Below are 24,479 nucleotides of genomic sequence, written 5' to 3' on the forward strand. Positions count from 1 at the left end.
TTACCAGAAACAGATTGGAATAATATTGATTCAACAATTTTAGCAAGGAAATGATTAACAATATATGTTCAGGAACAACAATTGCTTCAGATTGTATAAAAAAACTGCCAGGGAACAGAACATACTAGACTTTTTCTGTGCTCCTAAATAAATTACTGTTACTTCAAGTCAAGTTTTACCACCGTTGATGTGTACTGATCATGGGGTTATAAAGGTTAATACATTTAAACCAGTACACAAAAGATTAATTATAGATTATATAGAAGCAAAACAATCACTATGTAAAACTAAATGGAGTTATGTTTTCAGTGGAAAAACTGCAGATGGAAATGAGGAAAGTTTTGAAAGAGAAACTGAGTACAAAAAAATGTTTAACATCAGGATCTAGGCATACAGTGTCAGGGGGGATATATGTCCATAAGAACAAGATACCTGATTAAGGTGAGAGACAAAAATATAAGAAATGGAAGATAGGTCGAAGTACAACTTTGAAAACTGAAATAAACAAGCTGGAAAAACAGAATCAGCTTAGTGTGAGACAAGATCAAGAAAATTTTGAAGAAAATTTATATAAAGATATTGAGCATAACGTGAAGTGGAAGGAGTAAAGACATACAAATTGATAAACTGTGTGTAGATTCTAAAATTTATTCTCAGACACAACAGATTATAGATATATTTACAAAATATTATGCAAAACAGTTTGGCTCTACAAAGTGGGTGATAAGTTGTCCTAGTGATATCCAGGTAACCTCAGATACTGGAATCAAATTTATATTGAAAAACTGCACCAACTGAATCCAAACAAAGCACAGGGAGGAGATGGAATTAGTAATAATGACCTAAGAACACTTCAGCAAGAACTTTGTACCATTATATCTATTATTTACTAGGCCATATAAATATGGAGAGATTCCTCAAGATTGGAGACATGCGCTTATTAAACCTGTCTTTAAGGGAAACCGGAGTAGGACAAACCCAGAGTCATAAAGACCCTTAAGTCTACTTTCATGTTGTGGAAAAATAATGGAGAAGGTAATACTGGATAAGTTATTGCCAGAATTAGATAGGTTGGGTCTTGAAACCATATATCAGCATGCATATGTTGAAAATAGATCTATCACCACCTGTAATATGATGTTCTACAACCATATAATAACAGCTATGAAGGAAAAATTGTATTGTGGTGTAATTTATATAGCTCTAACTTTGGCATTTGACAGGGTCATATACAAAACACTAATCAATAAATCAGAACAACTAGATATCGATGCACTCTTGATAAGATGGATAGTTACATGGCAAGTATCATACAGCAATACATGGCAAGTATCATACAGCAATTAAACAGGTGAAATTCTTGGTTACAGTCACCCACATGGATCTGTCCTAGGCCTTTACTTGTTTAGATTGTATCTTTCAGACCTAACTTTTTCATCAAGTGTTCTACAGTCTATATGCAGATGACTTGAAATTGGGTAAACTGATTACGTGTTACAGATAAGGCATTTATGCAAAAGAACTCGACTAAATTGACCATTTGGGCTCAGGAGAATAATATGCTGATAAATGTATCAAAACTAAACATATGAGATTTGGGAGATATAAACTGAAAAGTGAATATTTAATACAGCACACAATGATTGTAAATTTAGATTCATTTAAGGACCTGGGTATATGGGTAGATCCAGCTTTGATTTTTTTCTAATCATATCAACCAGTTGGTTAATGATAGTTATAGAACTGTAAGTTGTATAAAAAGAAATCAGGAACAATGAAGTCATTGTTTGTTAGTTACATTAGACCCAAACCTGATTATGGAATAACAATATGGAAACCTTATAAGGAAATAAGCATGAGTAAACTGGAAAGAGTACAGAGGAAATATACCAAGGGCATCCATGGATGTGAAAATTTAAGTTGTTATGAAAGACTAATATATCTAAATGTGTACAGTGTGTTTATAGATATTGAAGAGGAGATCTTATTCAGGTATATAGGGCCTTCAGAGACAACTACCTCTTGGGAGTGTTTGGGTTATCAAAAAGTACTGGGGAATTCATGCATACATAGTATATTAAATTGAATTTTTCCTTTTGTATGTTTTTAATGTACGTGCAGTTTCCCCTTCTGCTTGCTATTAACCTGCAGTAGCTAGGAATTCCCACTAGATGTAACGAGAGGGTTAATTTGTGGCTCTGCGAGAGCTATAGTAAGCCTAGATATAGTATATCCATGCAGGGTGTATATTACGTAATCGACAAGACACTTCTTCGAATACGTAATAATCAACACCAAAAGAGTGAAATCCCAAAACCACGAACGGCCACGTCCGCACATTTTTTCCTAGGGAAAAAAATTCAGTTGGCCGTTCCTGGGGTTTACCCTTTTCCCCCAACGTAGAGTGATCTCGGAGTTAGTATATTTATTTACGGGGTTGTGGGGGGCAAAACCCCCCACTTAAATTAGATTTGAAGTGCGTGTGTTGTGCTTACGGCCCCACAAATTATTTCCCTAGGAAACAAATTTGCAGACGTGGCCGTTCGCAGTTTTGGGATTTTGGTTCTTTAGTGTCGATTATTACGTATTCGAAGAAGTGTCTCTTTGATTACATAATATAGACCCATGCATGCAGAAGGTTACTCAAACGTATAGTTTTATTTTCAAATTTAGAGTTTTTATATTGTCCATAGCAGTTTAAAAAAATTATTTGTCATAATGAATCAAGAAAAGCACTTTTCAATTTTATTTATAATAGCAGTCTCCCTCAAATGATAATATTTAACATTGTATCTATTAATGTCAATGGGGTGAAAACCCCACGAAAAGGAGTAGCATCAACAAATATTTAATGCTACATAAAGCAGATTTTGCATTCATTCAGGAGTCCCAATTAATAACAGAAGATCTAAACAAATTAACCTTCAAGGATTATAAAATGTTGGTAAGTTCAAACTGCAACCACAAAAGAAGAGGTGTCCCAATTTTACACAGAAAATCAATGAGAATTACAGAAATAGTTGACTCGAACTCAAGCATTGATGGTATGCTTACTTTAGTCATACTAAAACTAGATAAAAAGATGTACACTTTTGCAAACACCTACCGGATACCGGGTATTGGTACTAAAACTGTGAAAAAAGATTTAGACACCATAACATTAAAGGCGAGTTACTATTAGTAGGTGATTTTAATTGCATCTTGTCCTCCACTGATACCACAAGCTCTAAGCCCTTCAAGATGTCCCCTGTTGCCAAGCACTTGAACAACTACATAAAAGACAGAAACCTAATTGACATTGACGGTATAAAAGTATTATCCTCCCTGAAGTGTTCTCACTACTCTTACAGATTTGTCACACAGACCAACATAGGCAAAGTCGTTGTAACCAGTTCTTTACTGGTCAAAACTAATAATGTAATGCTCACATCATGCCCGTGTCTGACCACAGTCCTTTCACCTTCAATGTAACACTTAATACTGACCTGTTAACTTCTGCCAAAGACTACCTGCTTATCTAGTAACAGTACAAGGATTTAAAGGATGGTTTCTAGATGAAATAACGCTTTACACAGACACCAGTGATAATGGAGAGGTTTCAGATATTATCCTGTGGGACACTTTAAAGGTAGTCTTACATGGTAAAATCAAAAGTTGGTATATAAATAAAAGGATGAGATAAAAACTGGTAGACATACAAAAAGAAATTGATTAACTAAAACTTAACATCAATTGACAAATCTGCATTAGCTGACATATATAAACTGAACAAGGAATATCAGGATATCATGCAGCATAAAATATCAATAAATCTGGAAAAAATCAGATTACAGTCCTACTCGATTAATCCCAAGAGTATGCACAGGATTATGATTAGATCTAAATATTTAAATGAGAAAAGTCATATAAATGAATAATATATACCAGAAATAATCAGACTATCAAAGTTACAAATCTAAAAAATATCTTATGTTTTAAAACCATTACAAGAATATTAATAATAACTCATCTACAAGTGATAAAAGTACAGACAACTTTCTTGCTAATAATATTCAAAAGAAACTATCCAAGCAATATTAATAACATACATAAACCATTTTCCTTTAAAGAATTAAAGGAACAAATAAAAATCTTAAGACAAAAAAGGCACCAGGGCTGGATGGTCAAATTCCAGAATCTTACAAACTTTTACCTGATAACATCTTGAAAATCTTACTCAATGCATTCCAAGAAGTTAAAACTACAGCAAACATACCTCCCTCATGTAAATATCTATCATCTGTCCCATCTTAAAACCAAATAAAGAGCCCAACCTTTGCACATCATACAGACCAATCTCTTTGCTTAACACTGACTACAAGATATTCATGTCTGTCTTAGTAGACAAATTAAATAATATTCTTTCAGTTATTAAATCATGAAGACCAAATTGGGTTTATCAAAAACAGAAAGGTACAAGACAGTGTAATTAGATGACTGTCCTTAATAGACTTATCAAATAAAAAATAAGCTTTCTATTTTAAGCCTTGATATAGATGAAGCTTTCAACTCCCTAAGTCGGCCATATCTGTGTAAAGCTATGCAAAAATACAATTTCTCCCCAAACTTTATAGGATTAATTAAACTACATGAAAAGTCTATAGCCTATGTAAAGATTGGATCTTATCTAATTGGCCCATTCAAAATATTAAGATACTAAACAGGGGTTCCCCTTCTCCCCATTACTCTTTGCCCTGGCTATTGAGTGTATTGCAGATTATGTTAGAAATAATGACAGCGTTAAAGGATATAAAATGTCATACAAATTATCCCCCAAGATACATCTGTTTGCTGATGACCTACTTATAACTTCTAATGATATTGAAAATTCAGTAGACCACCTGTTACATAATCTAGACTTTTTTCCAAACATCTTTGATCTAAAATTCAGTCACAGCAAAACTCAGGCACTTCTAGTGAATAAGAATGTTACTATGAAGCTTAGATCAAAAAGAGACATAAACTGGGAGGGCACTCATATAAAATATCTAAGTATCATTACTGAATCTAATTATAAAAAATCACTCATCAAATTACCAACAATTTATAAACTAAACTGCTAGTCTAATAGACAAGTTGGAACAGACTCTTCTTCACATTTGAAGACGGACTAACTTTAATCAAAATGATACTGTTACCTAAAATCTTATTCATTGGCCAAGCTGTAATAATTCCTGCACCTGTCAAAATTAAACCGAAAATGAATAACTTGTTACTTAACTTCCTTTGGTATCCCAAAAAAATAAGATGTTTTTCTCTGACACACCACAAGCTGGGATGAAAGAGGTGTAGGGTTTCCAAATATTGATTTTTATTTAAACTCCGCATGTATTAACATAGTGTTGCTTTGGAATAGTACTACTTATACATCATATTGGAAATCAATACATGAAACCTTACTTCTTAATAGTAATTGGACATTGCTTGAACCATATGCTCAAATACATAGAAACATCTTTATATGGATTTTAAAAATATACATTCAAAGTGAAAGGTCAAGACTTGTTCTCACACCTCTTATAAACCAAATATTGGTGCTATTTAAAAACTTATGATTTTTAATCAATTAATAATTTGTTAATAATTGTTTCCTATTGCTTGCACAAATGAATGTTTGATATCTTTTGATGTTTAGAAAATGTGAGAATTTAAGAAGGGTGACCTATTATATTGGAATCCATTTCTTTCAGCTAATAAAATAAGTTCTGCAGACTATTTGATCAGCAGATATAGTTTGCAAAATTGTAATTGGCTGGGCATCCAAACTTGTAAGGATTTTGCACATACTAAGCTTGTACCCTCATTAGAGGCATACAATAAGAGTAACTTAAAAATCCTGAATTTATCTCAACAATTATTAATAGATCACCCAAGAATACTTCATACATATCTGTTGTTTATAACATTCTCAGAAATGATTTTATCAAATTGGAATTATTCAAGTGACGTTAATAGACCAGTATTCTCAGAAAAATATAAACTTTGTTTACTGTCAGTGAAGGAATCCCCATCTTCCCTCGTCTGGCATGTATACACATGGAAATTTTTACATAGATTTTTTTCACTCCACATAAACTAGCAATAATGTACAAGAAAGATGAAATGAAATACTGATGATGTGGACACCGTGATGCTGACTGGATACATATGGTTGTCAATTGCAAAATAATTTCCCCATTTTGGTTAGATTTTAAATATCTTTGTAGCGCTCTATGGAATGACAACTGTAGAATTTCTTGCTCCCTTATCCTTTTCAATGTTCCTGAAGTCATTCCTAAAAACCAAACATTTTTACTATGGTCTTGCCTCTCTTTAGCAAAGAAAATTGTTACTGAAAATTGGAAATCCCAATCTCCTCCCATCTTTAAAGTTGAGTTTATTCATCTTGAAAATACATTTGTAAGAATGAGATTGCTACTGTAAAAGCAAGGACTAACAACACAACCCATCATTTAATTTCTTGGACAAAATTGTCTAATATGTTAGATAAATATGTTCTCCTATGTATATTGCTTTTTTAGTTGTTATGGACATTGTATGTAGTTTGTTTTTTCTTGTTACTATACTGTTAAGTTATTGTGTTATGAATAAAAACATTTTGAAAAAAAATACTAGAAAATCATCAGGCAACCTTTGCAGAAGATTCTATAGGAATGAGAAGTGTACTAATTGGTTCTCCAAGAGAGAAGCTGATGCATGGAACAGACTACCAAATTACATTAATGCAAGTACTAGTTTAGATATTTTTAAGAACAGCCTGGAAACTTGTTATGGGAATAAGTGTTTTAGTATATTGGCAAGCTAGAAAGGCAATGATGCCCGTGCTTGAAGTATTTGTATGTATACAGTGGATGCATCATGTAGGGCATCAGCCACAAGGTCTGTTATTGGGAAGGCATATCTGGTTGAGGACTTATTCCATTCCAGGCTGTGTAAGTATGGAACTCCTTACTATACCTTTGGACAGGGATCTCCTCATTGGAAATCTCTAATACTGGAGGAAAAGGGCAAGACCATTCAGTCTGTAATGTACCTTTTCAGGCCAAAGCTCCTAAATTCAACAAGAATTACCCAGCTAAACATGGCCTTTATACCATAAGTAACACAGAAACAGGTCAGGAAAAAAGATAAGTTGAAAAGAGAGTGACAATCATGACCAGAGTCTTCAAAGCCATGACTCTAAGGGGGATCAGCCAAAATATAACTAGGCTATCCCATCCCCCAATACCTCCCCAGCGCAGTACCACCCCCTCTTCAAGTGGTCCCTTTTCTCTCAGAGAAAGTTGGAGGGCACTTAGCCTTCTTGGCATAAAGTTCTGAAAACATCACCTAAGATAAGTGGGCTCCAAACATTCTCCAAAAAACACCACAAATTACTATTCAAAAGTGCAGAGGTATTCCTCCTTTTCCCAAGGATTAGTTAAATCTCATCCTTACAGTCTTAAATGAAATGATACATGGAGGGGGGGGGGCATTGTGGAGGTCCTAGCTGGATAGGAAATACAAGGATTTGACTGAGGACTTTTTCAAGTACCTCTAAAAGAAGGTACATGGAGGTCAATTCTGGAACTATCCTGTATAAACAAGTTTCTCATTGTATCCAAATTCAAAATGTTAACACACCAAAGCCTTTACCGCTGTTTCTACTTCAGGCCATTGTGGTCAGTCTGGATCTAAAGGATTCATACCTTCATATTCGCATTGCCAAAAACACAGAACATTTCTCAGATTTGTGTTTTGTGTGTGTGTGGTGGGGAGGGGGCACATCCAGGTACTTTGGCTTGTGTACTACACCTACAGTCTTTACAAATTTATTGGCTTCAGTAATTAACTATTGCAGGACAAAACACATTCAAATGTTATCCTGCCCAGATGATTGTCTCATTCTAGTGCAGTCACAGCAGGGATTTCACAAGGCTTTGGAGTTCACTCTAACTTGATTCAGCGATTTGGGTCTATCAACCAAAATCAAACTGAATATGACACCATCAACAAACATGGTTTTCTTGGGGGCTTGTCTTGATACCATCCTTTGCAGAGCCTTCCTCCCAAAGGACAGAGTGTCTCATATGGCTCCACACTACAAAAACATTTTTGTAGCAGGAGGCTACATGAGATCCTGCCTGCCTACACATGAGAAAGCTTCAGTGGTACTTAAGAAATAGATAGAAACAGAAGATGTCTATATTCTCATTCCTCAGAAGCCACTATTCTGCTTCTGCCTTGCATCAGAAAGGAGGTCTGTGGTGAATAGTACATTACCAGCTAAAGCAGGGGATGACTTTCACAACATCCTAGCCCATTATGACTCTCACAATGGACTCTTCAGATCTTGCCTCTAAGTTCAAGATTACGGTCATTTTAGCTTTGAAGGCCATCAGACAGATGTTAAAATAAGGGTCCTACAGCTAATGTCAGACAATACAAAGAAGAAGTCATTCGTGCTTTGTGTGTAGGCTGGCTATGCAAGCCTGGAAAATAGCTCAAGAGTTGGGCATGACTCTAAGAGCAGCCTATCCCCTCTCAACAAATTCTTCTGGTAGACAAGCTGATCAGATCTCAAGTACACCACACAAATGAATGCTGAGCAGGGGTTTTCTTTCTGAATCTGACCCTGGATATGGGGTGTAACACAAATAGGCCCATATTCCTTTAATCAGACCAGACAATTGAGTAACATTTGCTGCAGGATAGCAACTCCAGAAGCTTGGAAAATGCATGCATTCTTCCTGAAATGTTTCATGCTTCTGCCATTTCAGTCTGTCTACTACCAATGGAAACATTCTTCCTGGGGGATCCTCCATCTTAGATTGCCAAGAAAAGAAATTGCTTCACCATGGGAAATTAACTGTACCATAGAAAAGCTGGTCCTATCACCATTTGAACCAGCTGCTTTCAGCTACTCTACAGTTTCTGTCCTGGAAGATGCTGTTATTGGTGGGTCGTTGTTATTTCCTAGAATTTCTAAAGCCTTAATGTGAAACTAACCAGACAGGGTAGTCCTTCATTCTAACCCTTCTTTCATGTCTAAGGTGGTTTCTGAACTGCCGCTTAACCAAGCAATTCAGTTATAAATTTTCTTTCCAAATCCATAGAGTAAAAGTGAAAGGACACTACTCCCATTTCTTTATGTGCAGGCAGGTGAGATTTTCTTTGCACAGGATCAAAGAACTCAGAAAAGGCTGAGCAACTATTGTGTCCCATGCAAAAGGGAAAGAGAAAAAAATGTAAACAGACCGATCTGAAGTAGGTACTTCATTTGTCAGCAACCTTTGGGTCTTGGATCCGAGCCGGCAAATTATTTCATAGCTTAGAGATCCGAGCTCCTAGCTCTTCCCCTTACCCATAATCCCCTGCCAACCCTGACTGACCCCAGATCTAGTTTGCCTCTTCTGTGCTTCTAGATTCCTGAGCTCCTGGCGTGTGGTAGTTAAGTGACAACTTTTTTGTTCCAAAAATCTATATTTTTCACATTTTATTTATAGTTAACTGTTTGCGTGTGGTTAGGTTCGCTTTTTGTCAGTATACCTTTATTTTTTTAGTGTGATTCCTCCCCTCCTTTGCTGGTATGTCCTCCCTTTGTAGTGTGTGTGGACTATTGTGTGTTGGGGCCTGGTCTGTGTGAGGTAGTTTAGTCATAGTTTTAAACCTTTTTTGTTGTTTAAAAAAAAAAAAAAAAACTATGTCGGAGGCCCCAAAGCCTATTTTCTCAAAGTGCACCGAGTGTGGCCATAAGCTTTCACGGATGGCCACACTGGGTTGAACACCAACCCCAGGGCACTGGCACCATCCCAGTCCTCGGTGGCAGCACTCCTGCCTCCCTGACTCAAACTCCCACTAAAGCACCGGAGGAGGGGAGGCCAGGAGAGTGGCTGGCCGAGGCCTCCGCTGGCCCCCCAGCTAAGGCTTCTTCCTCCACTGCTTCCAGGTCTCCTCCTGCTGACCTGAGGAGGAGGCAGGCCCAGCTGCAGATCGGATCCGATGGTCTCGGGCGCCGGTTCTGATCCCCACATCGATCCGAGTGGGAGTCGACTTTCAGATTAGAGAGAGAGGAGAGGGCTCTGTTGACCATCCCGCACTCCTCTCGGCTGTCAGGCTTCCTCTCTCCGGCCTCGGACAGCCTGTCATTCCCTTGGAACAGGTGCTTGCTGTGGTGACCTGCCGACAGCCCCGAGATGTGTGCCTCATAAGCACGGACTCCCCTGAGTCTTAACAGAAAGACACGGACTTTGGATGCTCCAGGATTAGGGGGGGTCTGGTCCAAAGCTTCCTCCATATCATGTCCCCAGAACCAAAAAGCCTCCCAATGTACTACGATCAGAGTGAGAGGCAGCCAGCAGCTGCTCCCCCAGACCAGCTCAGATTAGGGTTTACTTTCTGAACCTGTTGTTAACCAAAGAAAAATTCGAATGGTCACTCTTCAATCCATTCTTCTACTGCGGAGAATGACTGGATGTGCTCTGTAGACCTCAAGGATGACCACATTCTTATGGACAGACGATCCAGGAGGTGTCTCCGCTGCCTAGGAGCCAGTCTACACAGTCAGTAGGGTCCCTTTGCTGGTCGCACCACAGCCCCCAGTGTTTACCCAAAGTATTAGTAGCAGTAGCCCCCACCTGAGACTCCAGGGAATGTGTTTCCTTCCACCATGGACCTCTGGCTCCCGACGACACACATTCTTATTTAAGGCACGGAGGCGAGGACAACATGAACAAATCCTCTCTTGCTCCCCCAGGTGACTTCAGAACCTGAGGCTGCATGTACAGGCCATACTCCAATCTACACTCCATTGGTCCTGAGGGCTCTAGGCTCCATGGCGGCAATTACTCTCTTGCCATTGGCCTGCCTGAACATGAGGGTGCTGCAATGGACCCTTCAAGTGATGTCCCTTCTCCACGCCTCCCTCCCGCCTGCCGTGACCACCCCGCCTCCAGGTGGGGATTGGGGTAGGGGAGAACAAGACAGTCTGAATGACACAGAGACCTCCTTGCATATCAGTGTCTTGGAGATGAGGGCTGTGTTATTGGTGTTGCAAGCACTACAGAACCTTCTTCCGGTAGGGACTATTGCGATACAGACGGACAACATGTCAGTGGTCTGATACATCAACAAACAGGGGGGAACCAGGTCTTATCCTCTTTGTCGAGAGGCCATGAGAGTTTGGGCGATTTCTGATTTCTCTTTCTTGTTGTCCAACATACTGGCGGACAGACTCAGCCACACCATCCTTTTCCCTTGGAGGTCTCTCAATCCCCAGGTGATTTTTGCCATGTGGGGCAACCCTGTTGCGATCTCTTCGCCTTGCCTACCCTCCTCTGCCCTTGATGCTGAAACTTATACAGAAAGCCAGTCGGTTCCATTCTGGCCTCGTCAACGTGTGGTTCTTTTACCTGTGGTCTCACCTGGTAAATCCTTGGATTCTATATCTATCCCCGGATCTAATATCTCATCCCTAGACCTCCCGATCCCGAATCTGGACAACCTCAAGCTGACAGCGTGGCTGCTCCAGTTCCACTCCTAGTCAGGACTCCTGGAATCTCTTCACAGGTGAAAGCCATTCTTGTAGCAGCACATAAACCTTCCACTAGGAAAGTTTATCGTAGTAAGTGGTAACGCTTCTCCATCTGGGCAGAGAATAATTGTCTTGGAGTTCCTTACAGGTCTGTTCCATCAGGGGGCTAGCTGCTCTATGGTTAAGGTTCAACTAGCAGCTATTTCTTATTACCATGTGGGGCATGAATCGGGCCCCTTGATTACAGCGAAATTGTGTAAGACCTTTCTCAAGGGTATTTTCTTGCTCAGACCTCCTATCAGGGAAATTGTACCCCCTTGGGATTTGGCTCTAGTTTTACAGGCCTTAACAGCTCCCCCTTTTGAACCAGCTGCCTCGGTCGATCTTAAGTACCTTTCTTGGAAACGCATGCCTAGTCGCTATTACTTAAGAGTTTCGAGCTTCAGGCCCTTTGTACGAGCTTCAGGCCTTGTTGTGACCCCATACTTGACCTTTCATCAGGATAGAGTGTACCTCAGGACCAATCCTTCTTTTCTTCCCAAGGTGGCTTCAGAGGCCAATATCAATCAGTCCATTAACCTACCAGTTCTCTTCCCTAAGTATCAGAACAAGGGAGAATACAAACTTCATTCCTTAGATGTGCACACAGGACTGCTGGTCATAGGCAATCCGGCCAGTTGTTTATTTCCTTTTCCAAATTTAACCTAGGTAAATCTGTCTCTAAGATCACTTTATCACGATGGATCTCACAGTGTATTCTCTTGGCCTATGACACTTCTGGGAGGCCTGTACCTCAGGGAATTCGTGTGCACTCTACTCGTTCTGTATCTACCACTGCAGCCTTTAGAGCTAGAGTTCCACTGGATGATATTTGTTCCGCGGCCACTTGGGCCTCATCTCATACCTTTATCAACCATTATAAGCTGGACATTATCTCCAGTGGGATTGGCTCTGCAGTGCTCGAACATCCTTCCATGATGGCCACCCAAGATTCAGGTAGCTGGGGACTCTGTCCCAAAGGTTGCTGACAAATGAAGTACCTACTTCAGATTAAGAAGTTATGTACTCACCATAACGTTCCATCTGAGTAGGTGACTTCATTTGTCTGCAATCATCCCCTCCTCCTTCCCCCTGGCCCTCAGAAATTTTCTTGTTCCTGTATGTCCTTCTATGGTATCCTTCGGGGATGTATTAGCCTTCGGCTTTTTTGTATATGGGCAAACTTGATCTGAGGTTAGTTAGGGTTGGCAGGGGATTATGGGTAAGGGGAGGAGCTAGGAGCTCAGATCTCTAAGCTATGAAATAAGTTGCCGGCTCTGATTCGAGTTCGGATCCAAGACCCAAAGGTTGCAGACAAATGAAGTCACCTACTCAGATGGAACGTTATGGTGAGTACATAACTTCTTATTCTCAAACTGCCACTACAGCTCTGTTTCAGATATTTTGCATCATTCTGCACATCTGTCACAGTGGGTGAGGGTTTACATTTAATAGGTCTTAGCCCTTACTCTGCTGCTATATAGGCATGGATCATAGGATTATAGGAGGTTACAAGGCTAATGGCCCTGGGGCCCTTACAAGCCTAGCCAAGAGTTTATCCCCAAAAAAGAAACCTCAGTCAGCACCTGTTGCCGTGGTCATTGAGGGACACAGGTGGAACCCCTGAGACAAATTTGTGGTTTCCCATCCACTCGTCAAGGTTGTGCATGAAGAGGGTCGGCGACGTACTTTGTTTGACGTCTATGGGAAGTCTATTCCAGAGACGGGGCAGCCTCTGGGAGACAAATTGTCTCTCCAGCAGGTTTTGTTAATGTCGCATATTAGATTTAGGCCTTTTGAGCAGGTAATGCGTGAGGAGTTAGACTTATGGATATGGAGCATCTCTAGTAGGGCAGGGTTCAAAATTGCCTTGTAGGTGAGACACAGATGACCTCTGAGCAGTCTGTACAATACCGAGTAGAGTGACAGTGATTTGAGCCTGTCCACACAGGACAGGTGTTGGAGGCCATGGATTCTGTTTGTGAGGGATTTCTGTGGCCTTACCAGCTGGTGCAGGTGTTTCAAGAGGTACATACCAAACTGGGCATTGTACTTAATTACTGGCCTAATGAGGGAGGAGTACAGAGAGGTAATAACCTCCTTTTTTTCTGGATGCAGTCCCTTTACTTATGAGATTAACCAAGTCAAAAGCTTTTCTGACCACTGCCACTACATGATGGTCGAATCTGAGTTTGTTGTCAACCTGTGTACTAAAGTCTCTCACCACATGTTGTTTGCTTAGGAGGTTGCCGTTGATGTGGTAATCAGTAGGGGGCTATGTTTTTGCCAAATGGTATGATGATACATTTTTTTGCATTTAACTTAAGGCCATGACTTTAACAACAGTCATTTGTTGCTGTGAGACCCTCTTGTAGTATGTTAACATCATTTGGAGAGTCAATGACAGCACACAACTTAGTCGTCTGCAAACTTGGTCAACAGCAGGCCTTTTGTCTTTGCCTGGACCTCTAAGAACTAGATGCCAAACAGTAAGGGTCCCAGGACAGATCCCTAGGGAACACCACTAGTGTCAGGTCTGCTGTTGGAGGTGGAGGTGCCTATTTTGACCTTGTGGGTCTTATTGGTGAGCCAGTTGGCCACCCACCTGATGAGATATGGATTTATGCCAAGTTGTGTTAGCTTTTGGATGATGCCTAAGTTGGGGGGTTGTGTCAAAGGCTTTGGCCAAGTCAAGGTAAGCTGTATGTACTGTAAGCAGTATGTCCTCATCCAGGGGCTTGCTGTCAGTCTCAAAAAAGTCAGCCAGGTTCAACAAGCAAGATCTGCCCTTGATGAATCCGAACTGGGTGGGGTCAATTGCTTGGAGATTGTCTATGTCTTTGTTTATGAGGTCCATAATAATATACTTCATGGCTTTACAGATCAGACTTGTCAAGCTATGGGGCGATAGTTTCCAGGGTCAGTAGTGGCACCACCTTTATGCAAGGGAATGACAATGGCAGTTCTCCACTCTGCTGGAATGAAGCCCATACTTAGGCTGTGGTTGAATAGGGTGCTTAATGGCAAAGCGATTTCTTGCTGGAGATAGTATCCCAGGCTGTAGTCTGCACAATCAGGTCCCATGGAAGCTGTGTTCTTTGCCTTGGATAGAGGCTTTAACACTTGATCTATTCAGATATGAGGTGCAGGAAAAGTATCGGGGATGATAAATGGGTCTTTGGGGGCAGGGGGTGAAGTTTGCAATGAACCTATCTGCTAGCAGGTTGGCTAAGTCAACAGAATCAATGTAAGTGGTACCATTAAGTACTAATTCAGAACAAACCTGGGCTTTGCCATGGAGGTTCCTGACATAACTGAAGAAGGTTTCGTGGTTTCCCTTTGTTTCGGAGGCTAGTTTCGATTCATAATTGGCTTTGGAGGTTTTCACTAGTGATGTAATTTGCTTGCTGAGGCTGAAGGAGTTTTTGCAACTGGGAATTTGTGCCTTTTTACCCTTAGACAATGGTCTATTCCTTTTGTTGTAAAGCCTGTTGACAGAGGATGTCCCCCAGATAGGTTTGATGAGGAGCAGGTTTTAGTTCTTTTGGGTATGGCTGAGTGCAGGTGCATTTGTATACTGCATTGGCATACTGTTCAGCATAGTTGTCTGCATCCTGTGAGGGGAGCAGTGGTGTGAAGCTACTGATAACCTCTCTTAGGAGGTTGTAGTTAGCTTTTGCGAAGTTGTTTAGCCTGGCTGCAGCTGGGAGGGGTTGGGTGGGACAGAAACTTCGAATGAGATAGAATGATGATATGATCTCACCAGGGAAGAGCTTACTCTTAAAGCATACTGGAAGTGGTGCAGTGGTTGCCCATGTTGGTGAGAACAAAGTCCAGAATGTTATCTCCCCTTGTGGGGGATGAGATGAGCTGGTCTACTGCATTAGAACTGATGGAATCAAGGAATCATTGGGTGAGTGCATTAGTGTAGGAATAGTTCACCCAGTCTGTGGTGGGGTAGTTGAAGTCACCAAAGATCAGGGTGTTAGGGCAGGGTGGGGCACGGCTACGGCCACATGGCCCTGACATATTGATATATTATTAGTATACCCGTTGTTGTTTATTTTTTTTTAAATTTTAAAATATATTTTAAATTTTTATTTATTCTATCTTATGCTAAAGGCTTTTAGTTCGATTTCAGCTCAGAGTCATCATTCATCATCATCAATTAATCAAATGTTGTTTGTCTACACAACAGCTATTAAACAGGTGGACAGGCAGACCATACGCTACTTCAGCAGCAGCAGAAGTAATAGTAGCAACTGATGCGTCCGATGGTGCGATGGGCAGTGGACGCGCGGAATCTGGGAAGAAGACAAACAAAACATGGATGCACAAGGTCTTTCTTCTTGAATTTAAAAAAAAAAATATATTGATTTAACATGAGTGCAGCTTAAAAAAAAAAAAAAGAAAAATTGATGAATGTGGAAGCAAAGCAGTCTGCTTGTTGTGTGAGAGTGTGTGTGTCCTTTAAAGAGTACACAACAAACCCACCCCACCAACAAAAAAAACATTTGATTCAATGCTGTTGAGAACTGTGTTGAAAAAAATGGTTGGTTGTGGTGGAACAAGCAAGTGTAACAACGATGGAGAATATCAAGCATATTATTGATCCAGTTGTCAGTGTGATAAACCTCACCAGGCAGTTCAAGGCATTGCTTGAGATTTAGAAAACTGAACACATTGATGTTCGAAATAGTTATGTTCCTGGAGATGATCAGGCAAGCAGGGTGAAGAAGCTTTTTTTTGCCCTCACGTTAGATGCCTTGCTGTGTGGGAGAACAAAAAGAGGTTCAAGACAAATTTGGAACTTTTTTTAATGCTCAGTTCGTTCAGTTTTTAGTGCAGAGCTGATTCAGCCAGTTGGAACTGCTTGATTACAAGCAGATAATGACCCTTGAGAGGTGAGAAGTTGTCTGGGACTCAGGTCATCTGCTTGAGTTTATGATATGAATCAGCAGCAGCTTTTCCCCAACACAAAAAAAAACTTTGCTGCATTTGTTGTCATTTACAGATCAATCTGTGAGGCTGAGCAAGCTTTTTCTTGTCTGAAGATAAACAGAGAAGAAAACACTGTGTTAGGGGATACCTTGATGGAGTCAAGTAGGTCCAGGTAAGAGGAGTGGGTGTCCTGAGTCATGGAGGGGGGGGTCTTATAGCTAGCTATAAACTGGATAGGTGTTTTGCCTTGCCTTGCCAACTGTCAGTTTCACCTGGGGTAGCTGTAGTGCATCATGCTGGCAAACCAGTGTGGAGGTGTGCTTGTCCTGAATGAAGATAGAGACTCCACCTACCTTAGTCTTCCCGACCTCATTTTGGGGTCGGAATGTGTGGAATGAGGTGTAATCTGGTAAGGCAGGGGTGCTCGACACATCCTTGAACCAAGTTTCAGTGGCTGCACAGATGTCAGTGTCTTCCAGTGTGAGGAGAGCCTCCAGTGAGTGCATTTTCAGGTTAAGGCTCCTAGCATTAAGCAACATGAACTTCAATTTGCTTTTTGCCAGATCTTTTATGTTGGAAGATTTGTCTTTGGGACATTGCCTAAAAAAGGCACGAGCTTTGGCCAGAATCAGGAATTCCAGGGATGACAGGTGGAGGTCATCTCTGGCAAAACATCAAGGCGTGTCAATCATGTAATCCCAGGCAGAAAATAACTGGATCCCCTTGGAATGGCACCAGAAACTAAGCCAATTGTTGAAGTCAATTATTATTTTTTTTATATTGGTAATGTGGTATCATTCTTGGTGAAGGTAGGATGCTGCTTAGGGCTAGAGTCATACCTGTCTGGGACACATTCTCTGAGAGCTCAATCCTGTCTCTCTTCATATAGTCCAGGGAGGAATGTCTCAAGTCATTTTGACCAACATGGACAGTGACAGAGTCATACTTGTATCTCTTGTGGAGAGAGTTAAGTGTGTGCATGATGTGGTGGATTCTGGCACCTGACAGACAACTGACCATGCCCTTCTCCTTGCCGAGCCTGGTGAGGGGGACATTGATGTGTCTCACAATTGAGTCACAAATGACTAGTATGTTTGGTTTATTGTTATGCCTTATGGGCTGTGTTTGTGAGACACTGGTGTGCTGTCTCCTATGTGTGATGTATATGAAGATGTCTGGAATGTTTGTTAGTGTGTTTTGCAGGTCTTTGCTGTTTAGATAAGTTTTTATCGAGGGCCTCTGCTTGGGTGGGTGTGTGGTTTTCTTGGCTATGTGATGTGGTGTTTGTGTTGGCAATCTCCTTTTTGTCAGGAGTACTAACTGTGGCATGAGAGAGCATGGATTCCAGGTTACTGATGCAGATGCATTTCTCGCAAGTAGAAGAATCACGTGCTAGGAGAAGAGGGCTGTCAGTGAACATGAGGCAATTGCTACACTGTCTCAGTATGCCCATGTCGTCCATGCTGGCAGGAGAAACTGATAGGAATTGTCCAGCCATAGTGTTCTGAAATCTTGGATGGACTTATGGAGGGAGGGTTTTGATAAAGGTTTGTCCCCAAGAGTGCAAACCACAAAAACCTTCTTAAATGTAAAATAACTGGCCTGAACCCCAAGTGCTAAAACGAAAACTAAGAGGCTTAGAATAACAGACAAATTTAATCAGGCTATTAACAAGCAGTAATAAATGCAGCAGAATAAAAGCACTTGAACACTTAAGACCAAGCAGCAGAGCAAAATAAGATAATAAAGTAGGAAGATTAAAGTAAAAGCATCTGAATAAAGTGTATTTTTTTAAGTGGAGAGGGAGGAAAGAGAAGATAATTCAAGATTAAGAAACTAAGGGGGTTGGCCTTTCCAAATGTTCTCTATACACAGTAGAATGAGTTGATTGGAACTGGGTGGAGTGTCCAAAATCAAAGAAGCAAGGGGGGTAGTCCTTCCAAATGATCTCACTGTACTCAGTAGAGTGAGCAAATGAGATGGGACTGGAAGCAGTGTCCAAAATCAAATTTACAGCAGGGGCAGGCAATTCCAAAGCCACCAAGTTTAAGAATTCAACAACTCTTGGGCAGGAGAGTGGGAAAAACAAAATGCAGACAGAGACCATCAATATTTAGTCAAGCAAACAAATAAATGCAGTACAGTTTTGTTAACAAAATGCAGACTGAGATCAGCAATATTCAGTCAAGCAAATAAATAAATGCAGTACAGTTTTGTTAACCATCACTGAAACAGATAAAGTTGCATTGAGCAGCATTTTACCTTCCCCAAGGATGATGCCACAATATGAACAAAAGATGATTGACTTTAATAATTCGCTTAGTTTCTGGTGTCATTCTATGGGGGTGCAATATTTGTCAGCATGGAAGGAGATGGTCAACAGACCATGCTGCTTTGCCAGGGTGGTCTGCACCTCTCCCCTCTAGGCTTTTGAATATTCGCTAAAACATTGTCTTCCCCATAGTTCCTTTTTTAGGCAATGCCAAACTACTTCCAATATAGCAAATCAAAACTAAGAAAATCTAAATGTACCTCCACAGAAGATCAGCACGCAAATAACTCCAGAATACAGAAAATAAAAATAAAATGCTGTGTCAGTAAGAAGATTGCAGATTTATTAGATCCAAAGCCAATAGCAAGCACTTTTGTCTCTTCCCCCAGAGACTTCTTCAGACTAAGGCTTTGTGATAAAAACATAAATTTATATACTTAAATGGCTCATTAACCAATTAACATTTTTTAAAAACATAGTATCATTAAACAGTTATCATAAAAAATGTACACATATAAAACTGTAAATAATACAAACCATCTAAAACTAACTGCATCAATGTATTACTGCTCAATACTTGGAGTCTAAACAAAAAACTCCATTCCCTAGAAGCTCTCTTTACTCTAGAGAATGCTGATGTCTGTGCGATCTCTAAGATGTAGTTTAAAGCTGTGAAGAGCACACCAACACTGTAACATTATAATGCCTTCCACACATTTAGGCCACCTACTTCACAGGCACGAACTAAAGGTGGAAATGTCTCTATTTACATCTAAGATAAATATATTTCAATGCTGGTCAAACAGAACAATGCACTTGAGCTACTCCATGTTCAAATTACCATAGGTAAAATCCAATACCACTTCCTTGCGAGCTATAGGTCCCCCTGTATGACCCAGGAAACCTATACCATGTATTTAAACTTATTAGAAACACTAACTATCCAATCCAACACCATATTCATGGATGACTTTAATTACTCCACTATTAACTGGGAATCCTGTACAACACCAAACATACATGCACAGAGATTCCTGGATTTTGTAAAAACAAACTCCCTGGACCAGATAGTCAATGCACCAACCAGGGGGTGCGGCCATACTGGATCTGGTCCTTACTAATATGGGCAAGTGCTGCATACCCCCTACTTTAATTTCTTCCCAGGTAAGGTCAGACCACAAAATGGTCTAATTTGAAGTAAAAATAAAACCCGGACCCCCAACTAAACCTGGAATATTCAGGAACTATTCTAAGGCTAACCTCCAGAACCTGGCAACATTTCAAGCCCCCATAAACCCTGAGAACACTCTGCCTATACAGAACTGAACTGTTCACAGAAACCATGTGCAAGCATGTTAATAGCTGCATAGCGGTAGCTGTACCCCCCCACCCCCAGGAAGAAGTACAGAACTAAATAAAAAAACAAGCCACCCTGGTGGAATCACAAAATCAGTTGTCTGTATAACAGGAGGAGGAAATCATGGCAAAAATTAGGAGGTACAGGATAAAAGCACTCTCATTAAACTAAACAAAGAACTCAGAGGACAAATGAAGTCTACCAAAGTCAAATTTGAGATAAATTTGGCCTCCCAGGCCAAGGACAACCACAAAGCATTCTTTAGCTATGTCTGCAACCTCAAAGGCAATACACAATTGTGTGCAGAGCTCATTGTAAACAGAGCCACCTATACTGAGCCAGAAGATATAGCAAATCTTCTGACTGATAAATTCAGCTCCAACTTTACTCCTCTCCCCCTCCACCTTCCCTTAGGAAATATCAAGTATAACTCCCCCCTACCATCACAAGGGAACAGGTCCTTAATGCTTTAAGACCAAGAACACTGTATCAATGGGCCGAGACAATATCCCAAGATATCTTCTAAATAGCATGAAACATGACCTGCCATAGACTCTGGAATTACTATTGAACTGTAGCTTCCAAACAGGCTTCATGAATGTAGAAAGGCAACAGTCATCCCTCTGCACAAAGGTGGGCCATCTACAGACCCATAAGTCTCACAAGTCTTATATGTAAAGCCATGGAAAGAATTATCATGGAAATGATCAATAGAGATATAGTAAAACTCCAGACACTGGACCCAACCCAGTTTGGATTCGTCAAGGGCAGATCATGCCTACTCAACCTGGTGGACTTCTTTGAGAAGGTCACCAAAACAGTGGATGAGGGCAAAATTGTTCACACTGCCTACCTTGACCTGGACAAGGCATATGCCACAGTACCCCACTCAGGCATTGTTGACAAACTCAAGAGGTTCTTTACAAACCCCTATGTCACCTGGTGGATAGCCAACTGGCTCAGAGGCAGGACCCAAGAAGTTAGAATTGGGGAGTCCACTTCTACAAAGAGGCTAGTTACAAGTGGAGTTCCTCAGGGATCAGTCCTTGGACCACTCCTTTTCAGCATTTACTTCTCAGAAGTCAAGGTCAATGGTCTCTGGCTGACTAAATTTGCAGATGACTGCAAATTAGGAGCTGTCATTGAATTTCACAGTAACACAAATGTTCTATAGGAGGGTCTGACACAAACAACTGGTGTCAGAGCCATGGACTAAAACTAAATGCTAAGAAATGCATAATAGTATCCTTTGGGAAGTCATCCATCCCTGGCAACTATCATATTGCCAACACACCCCTTAGAGTTGATCCAGTAGTCCGGGACTTATGGACACACATAGATAGTAATCTAGTCTTTGATCATCACATGTCTACAGTGGTGAGGAAATCATTCTGTGTTACGCAACTTATAAACAAATGTATTGCATCCAAGCCCAAGGAAGTCATTGTTCCACTGTATTTAGCATTCATCAGACCTGTGATTGAGTACAGTGCCCCCTTTGGTATGTACCTAACCAGGCATATCCAACAATCGGAACGTCCACAAAGGTTCCTCACTAAAAGAATACAGGGCGTAAGTAATATGTCCTATGCAGACCACCTTGTATTCTGTCTCCTACAGGCTTTTGAGGGGAGATCTATGCCTTGCATACAGGGCATTGCCAGACCCCACTCTGATGGACCTCCTGCATATCCACAAAACAAACAGCACCAGAATTACCTGTTCTAAAGACTTAAACCTTGCCTGTGATGTAAGTAGGACCTGCTCGAGAGAGATGTGCATCACAAAGACTACCCCATCTATAGAACAGGCTCCCCATCCATGTGAAGCAGAGTTCCTCCCTAACCCAATTCAAGTGCAACTTGGACAATTGGATAGGAAACCGGAAATTCATCCCTGACTTGGCATCTCCCAGGCCTATGCTTACACTTAAGGGTAGCAGAACTTGTCAGAGATTTGGGATGCACGGCTAGGCTTAAAAAGGCCCTTGTGGTTGTTAGCCTGGTAAACACCTATGAACCTAAGTGCAAAAAGTATACTTACATCAGCTTTGTATGTCCAGGTGGTCATAGAATCATTTAACCTGACACTGAGCAGTCAGTAACAGCTGCTGCATAACCATGGAGATCAGTCAGAGGATATGGGGTGTAAGGGGCTTGCCCCCTTCAAATAGACTGTTATGAAGTGCTTTATATTTAATTTTGATGAAACTACATTTTTTGCATTGCAAAATGTAGCTTTGATCATACATGTTGATTCATTTTGCTTTCAGTGCAAATTATTTTGATACAGTGACATGACTCCCATAACAGTATGCATGTTATAGGGGAAGAATGAGAACAGCTGAAAATCCATCCGGGATGCTAGAAAGTGAGTAAATCCATAAGTACTGATTTGTCTTTGAAGATCTGCTAAGGTAAATACTTCGCAAACTGTATTTCTGATGTCATTGCAATTGTCTGTGTCTTTTATATACATATAAATGTACACAATCACTACAAACAGTGAAGATTATGGTGTCTCATTTATAGCCAGTTTTCATAGGTATGAAAGATGAGCAGATACATTTAAAATATAAACTAGTAGAGGTGATATGAAGTGCTTGTTTTAGGTAATTACTGATTTAACATATGGGAATCTTTTTCTCTGTTTAGTTTTCACTAACCAGATGTACATAATAGTAGTAGATATGAAGTATACCCATTATCAGGTTTGTCATGTCATCAGCAGCAGTCAGGTTTCAGATACATACACTACTAATCAAGCTAGGTGCTGGAAAAAAAAAGGTGGCATACTCTTAAATGAGTACAAGAAGAGTAGTTTGGTGATGTTAACACAGATTCTTCCAGTATGTGAAGGTCCAAGAGTATTGTTTGGTGTTGGTATTTGCATTCACACACTTTTTTCACATTCTGCATCAGCCAAGTGTTAAGCAATACTAAAATGAAACCAGGCTCAGCACATAAATTAACCTGGACATGACACAAAATGGTACACTTGTTACATTTTCTACTGAAATGTTATATCTCACCCATGACTGTTTCACATTTTGGTCAGGAAGGTTTTTTTTTTCGGTTTATGTAATATTCCATACAAGTCTGAATTTCATCATTATGTTTTACACTTACTGTTTCCATCTTTGCTTTGCAGGCCACCAATGAGTTTAAAACTCATAGTGGAATCCAAATCTTGGAAATGATACAATACCACAGCAATGAGAAGTTTCGACTACAATCAGCATCCATACTGGAGACTCACCTTGGGCAGTATAGTCACATAGATAATCAACAGTGATGAAAATAAAAAAAAATTAACCACCCAAGCAGTAATTGTTCATTTAATGTTTGATAATATATAAAGAGTTCTTTAGTGTTGTAAGATCATTGAGGAAAAGACTCTTGCAGTACTATAGCAAACATGATTCAGGTTGCCAATGTCTTTTGTATTGCATCAACTTTTTCTGCCTTTGAAGATCCCCTTGCATGATGGCAGGCATCTGTCTCCAGCTGGTGTTGTGCTTCAAATAAAAGCAACATTGCCTCCTACCTTCTTGAATTCTTTTAAGAACAGTAACTGAAGTAAAAAGTGCTGTAACTGTAATACTAAGCATGTAATCATTTTATAAAATGTGTACGACATGAGCCATGAAACAGTCTTCAGTGGTACTATTGAGTATTTGGAGTACTGCAGGAGTCTTTACTGCAAAAATCTACATTTACACTTAGTACCTCACAAAACTGATTCACAGTCATTTACTAAACTTGCACTGGTGAGGGTCATGGTGGTGTCTATGCCTAAAATATGCATCCTGGGTCATGGTGGTGTCTATGCCTAAAATATGCATCCTGAATCTTGCTAAAGCAAGCTGGTGGAGTTGTTTGATTACTCCAGAGAAGAGCTCTAACAGCAGAGTTCAACACACAAAATTAAGGTTATAGGCTTCTAAAGACCCTCATTCTGAAGTTCCTGGGATCCCCCCCCCAGATTTCATCTTCCTGTTGTGTGACTGTTAACAAGTAACTGCACCCACATCACATGACGGAGCTTTTCAACTGACCTCCATAAAAAACGTATGTAGTCGTAAATACAAGTTCTTTTCAGCGGTGGCAGAGCTCTAAGTGACTTGTTCAGACATATCAAGCAATGGAGATGATGGGAATCCAAACCAGGTCTAAATGATGAAACTTAGCAGCCAATAGCCTTTGTCTTCTGCACTAAACTCTTCTAGGGCAGAGCTTTCTAGTAAAGGAGCTTGTAGATGCCCCTTTCAGTAAGGTTTATCAAGATTCAGGATGCCAATATTCAGCATACTTGGGCAT

General features: G+C 40.3%; 1 protein-coding gene across 3 annotated transcripts in view; it reads left to right on the forward strand.

Annotated features, from left to right (window-relative positions):
- The window catches only part of TMCO6 (transmembrane and coiled-coil domains 6), a 518,761-nt gene extending 495,056 nt beyond the window's left edge, over positions 1 to 23,705 (forward strand). For all 3 annotated transcript variants that reach the window (XM_044069021.1, XM_044069020.1, XM_044069022.1), the window contains exon 12: positions 23,311 to 23,705. In XM_044069021.1, the coding sequence (XP_043924956.1) occupies positions 23,311 to 23,454 (144 nt within the window). In that variant the 3' untranslated portion in view covers positions 23,455 to 23,705. The remainder of the gene's footprint in view (positions 1 to 23,310) is intronic.
- The last annotated feature ends 774 nt before the right edge of the window (positions 23,706 to 24,479 follow it).

Source organism: Protopterus annectens, chromosome 4.part0 (assembly GCF_019279795.1).
Source record: "Protopterus annectens isolate FY-2018-M chromosome 4.part0, PAN1.0, whole genome shotgun sequence".
In the NCBI taxonomy this organism is placed as follows: domain Eukaryota; kingdom Metazoa; phylum Chordata; order Ceratodontiformes; family Protopteridae; genus Protopterus; species Protopterus annectens.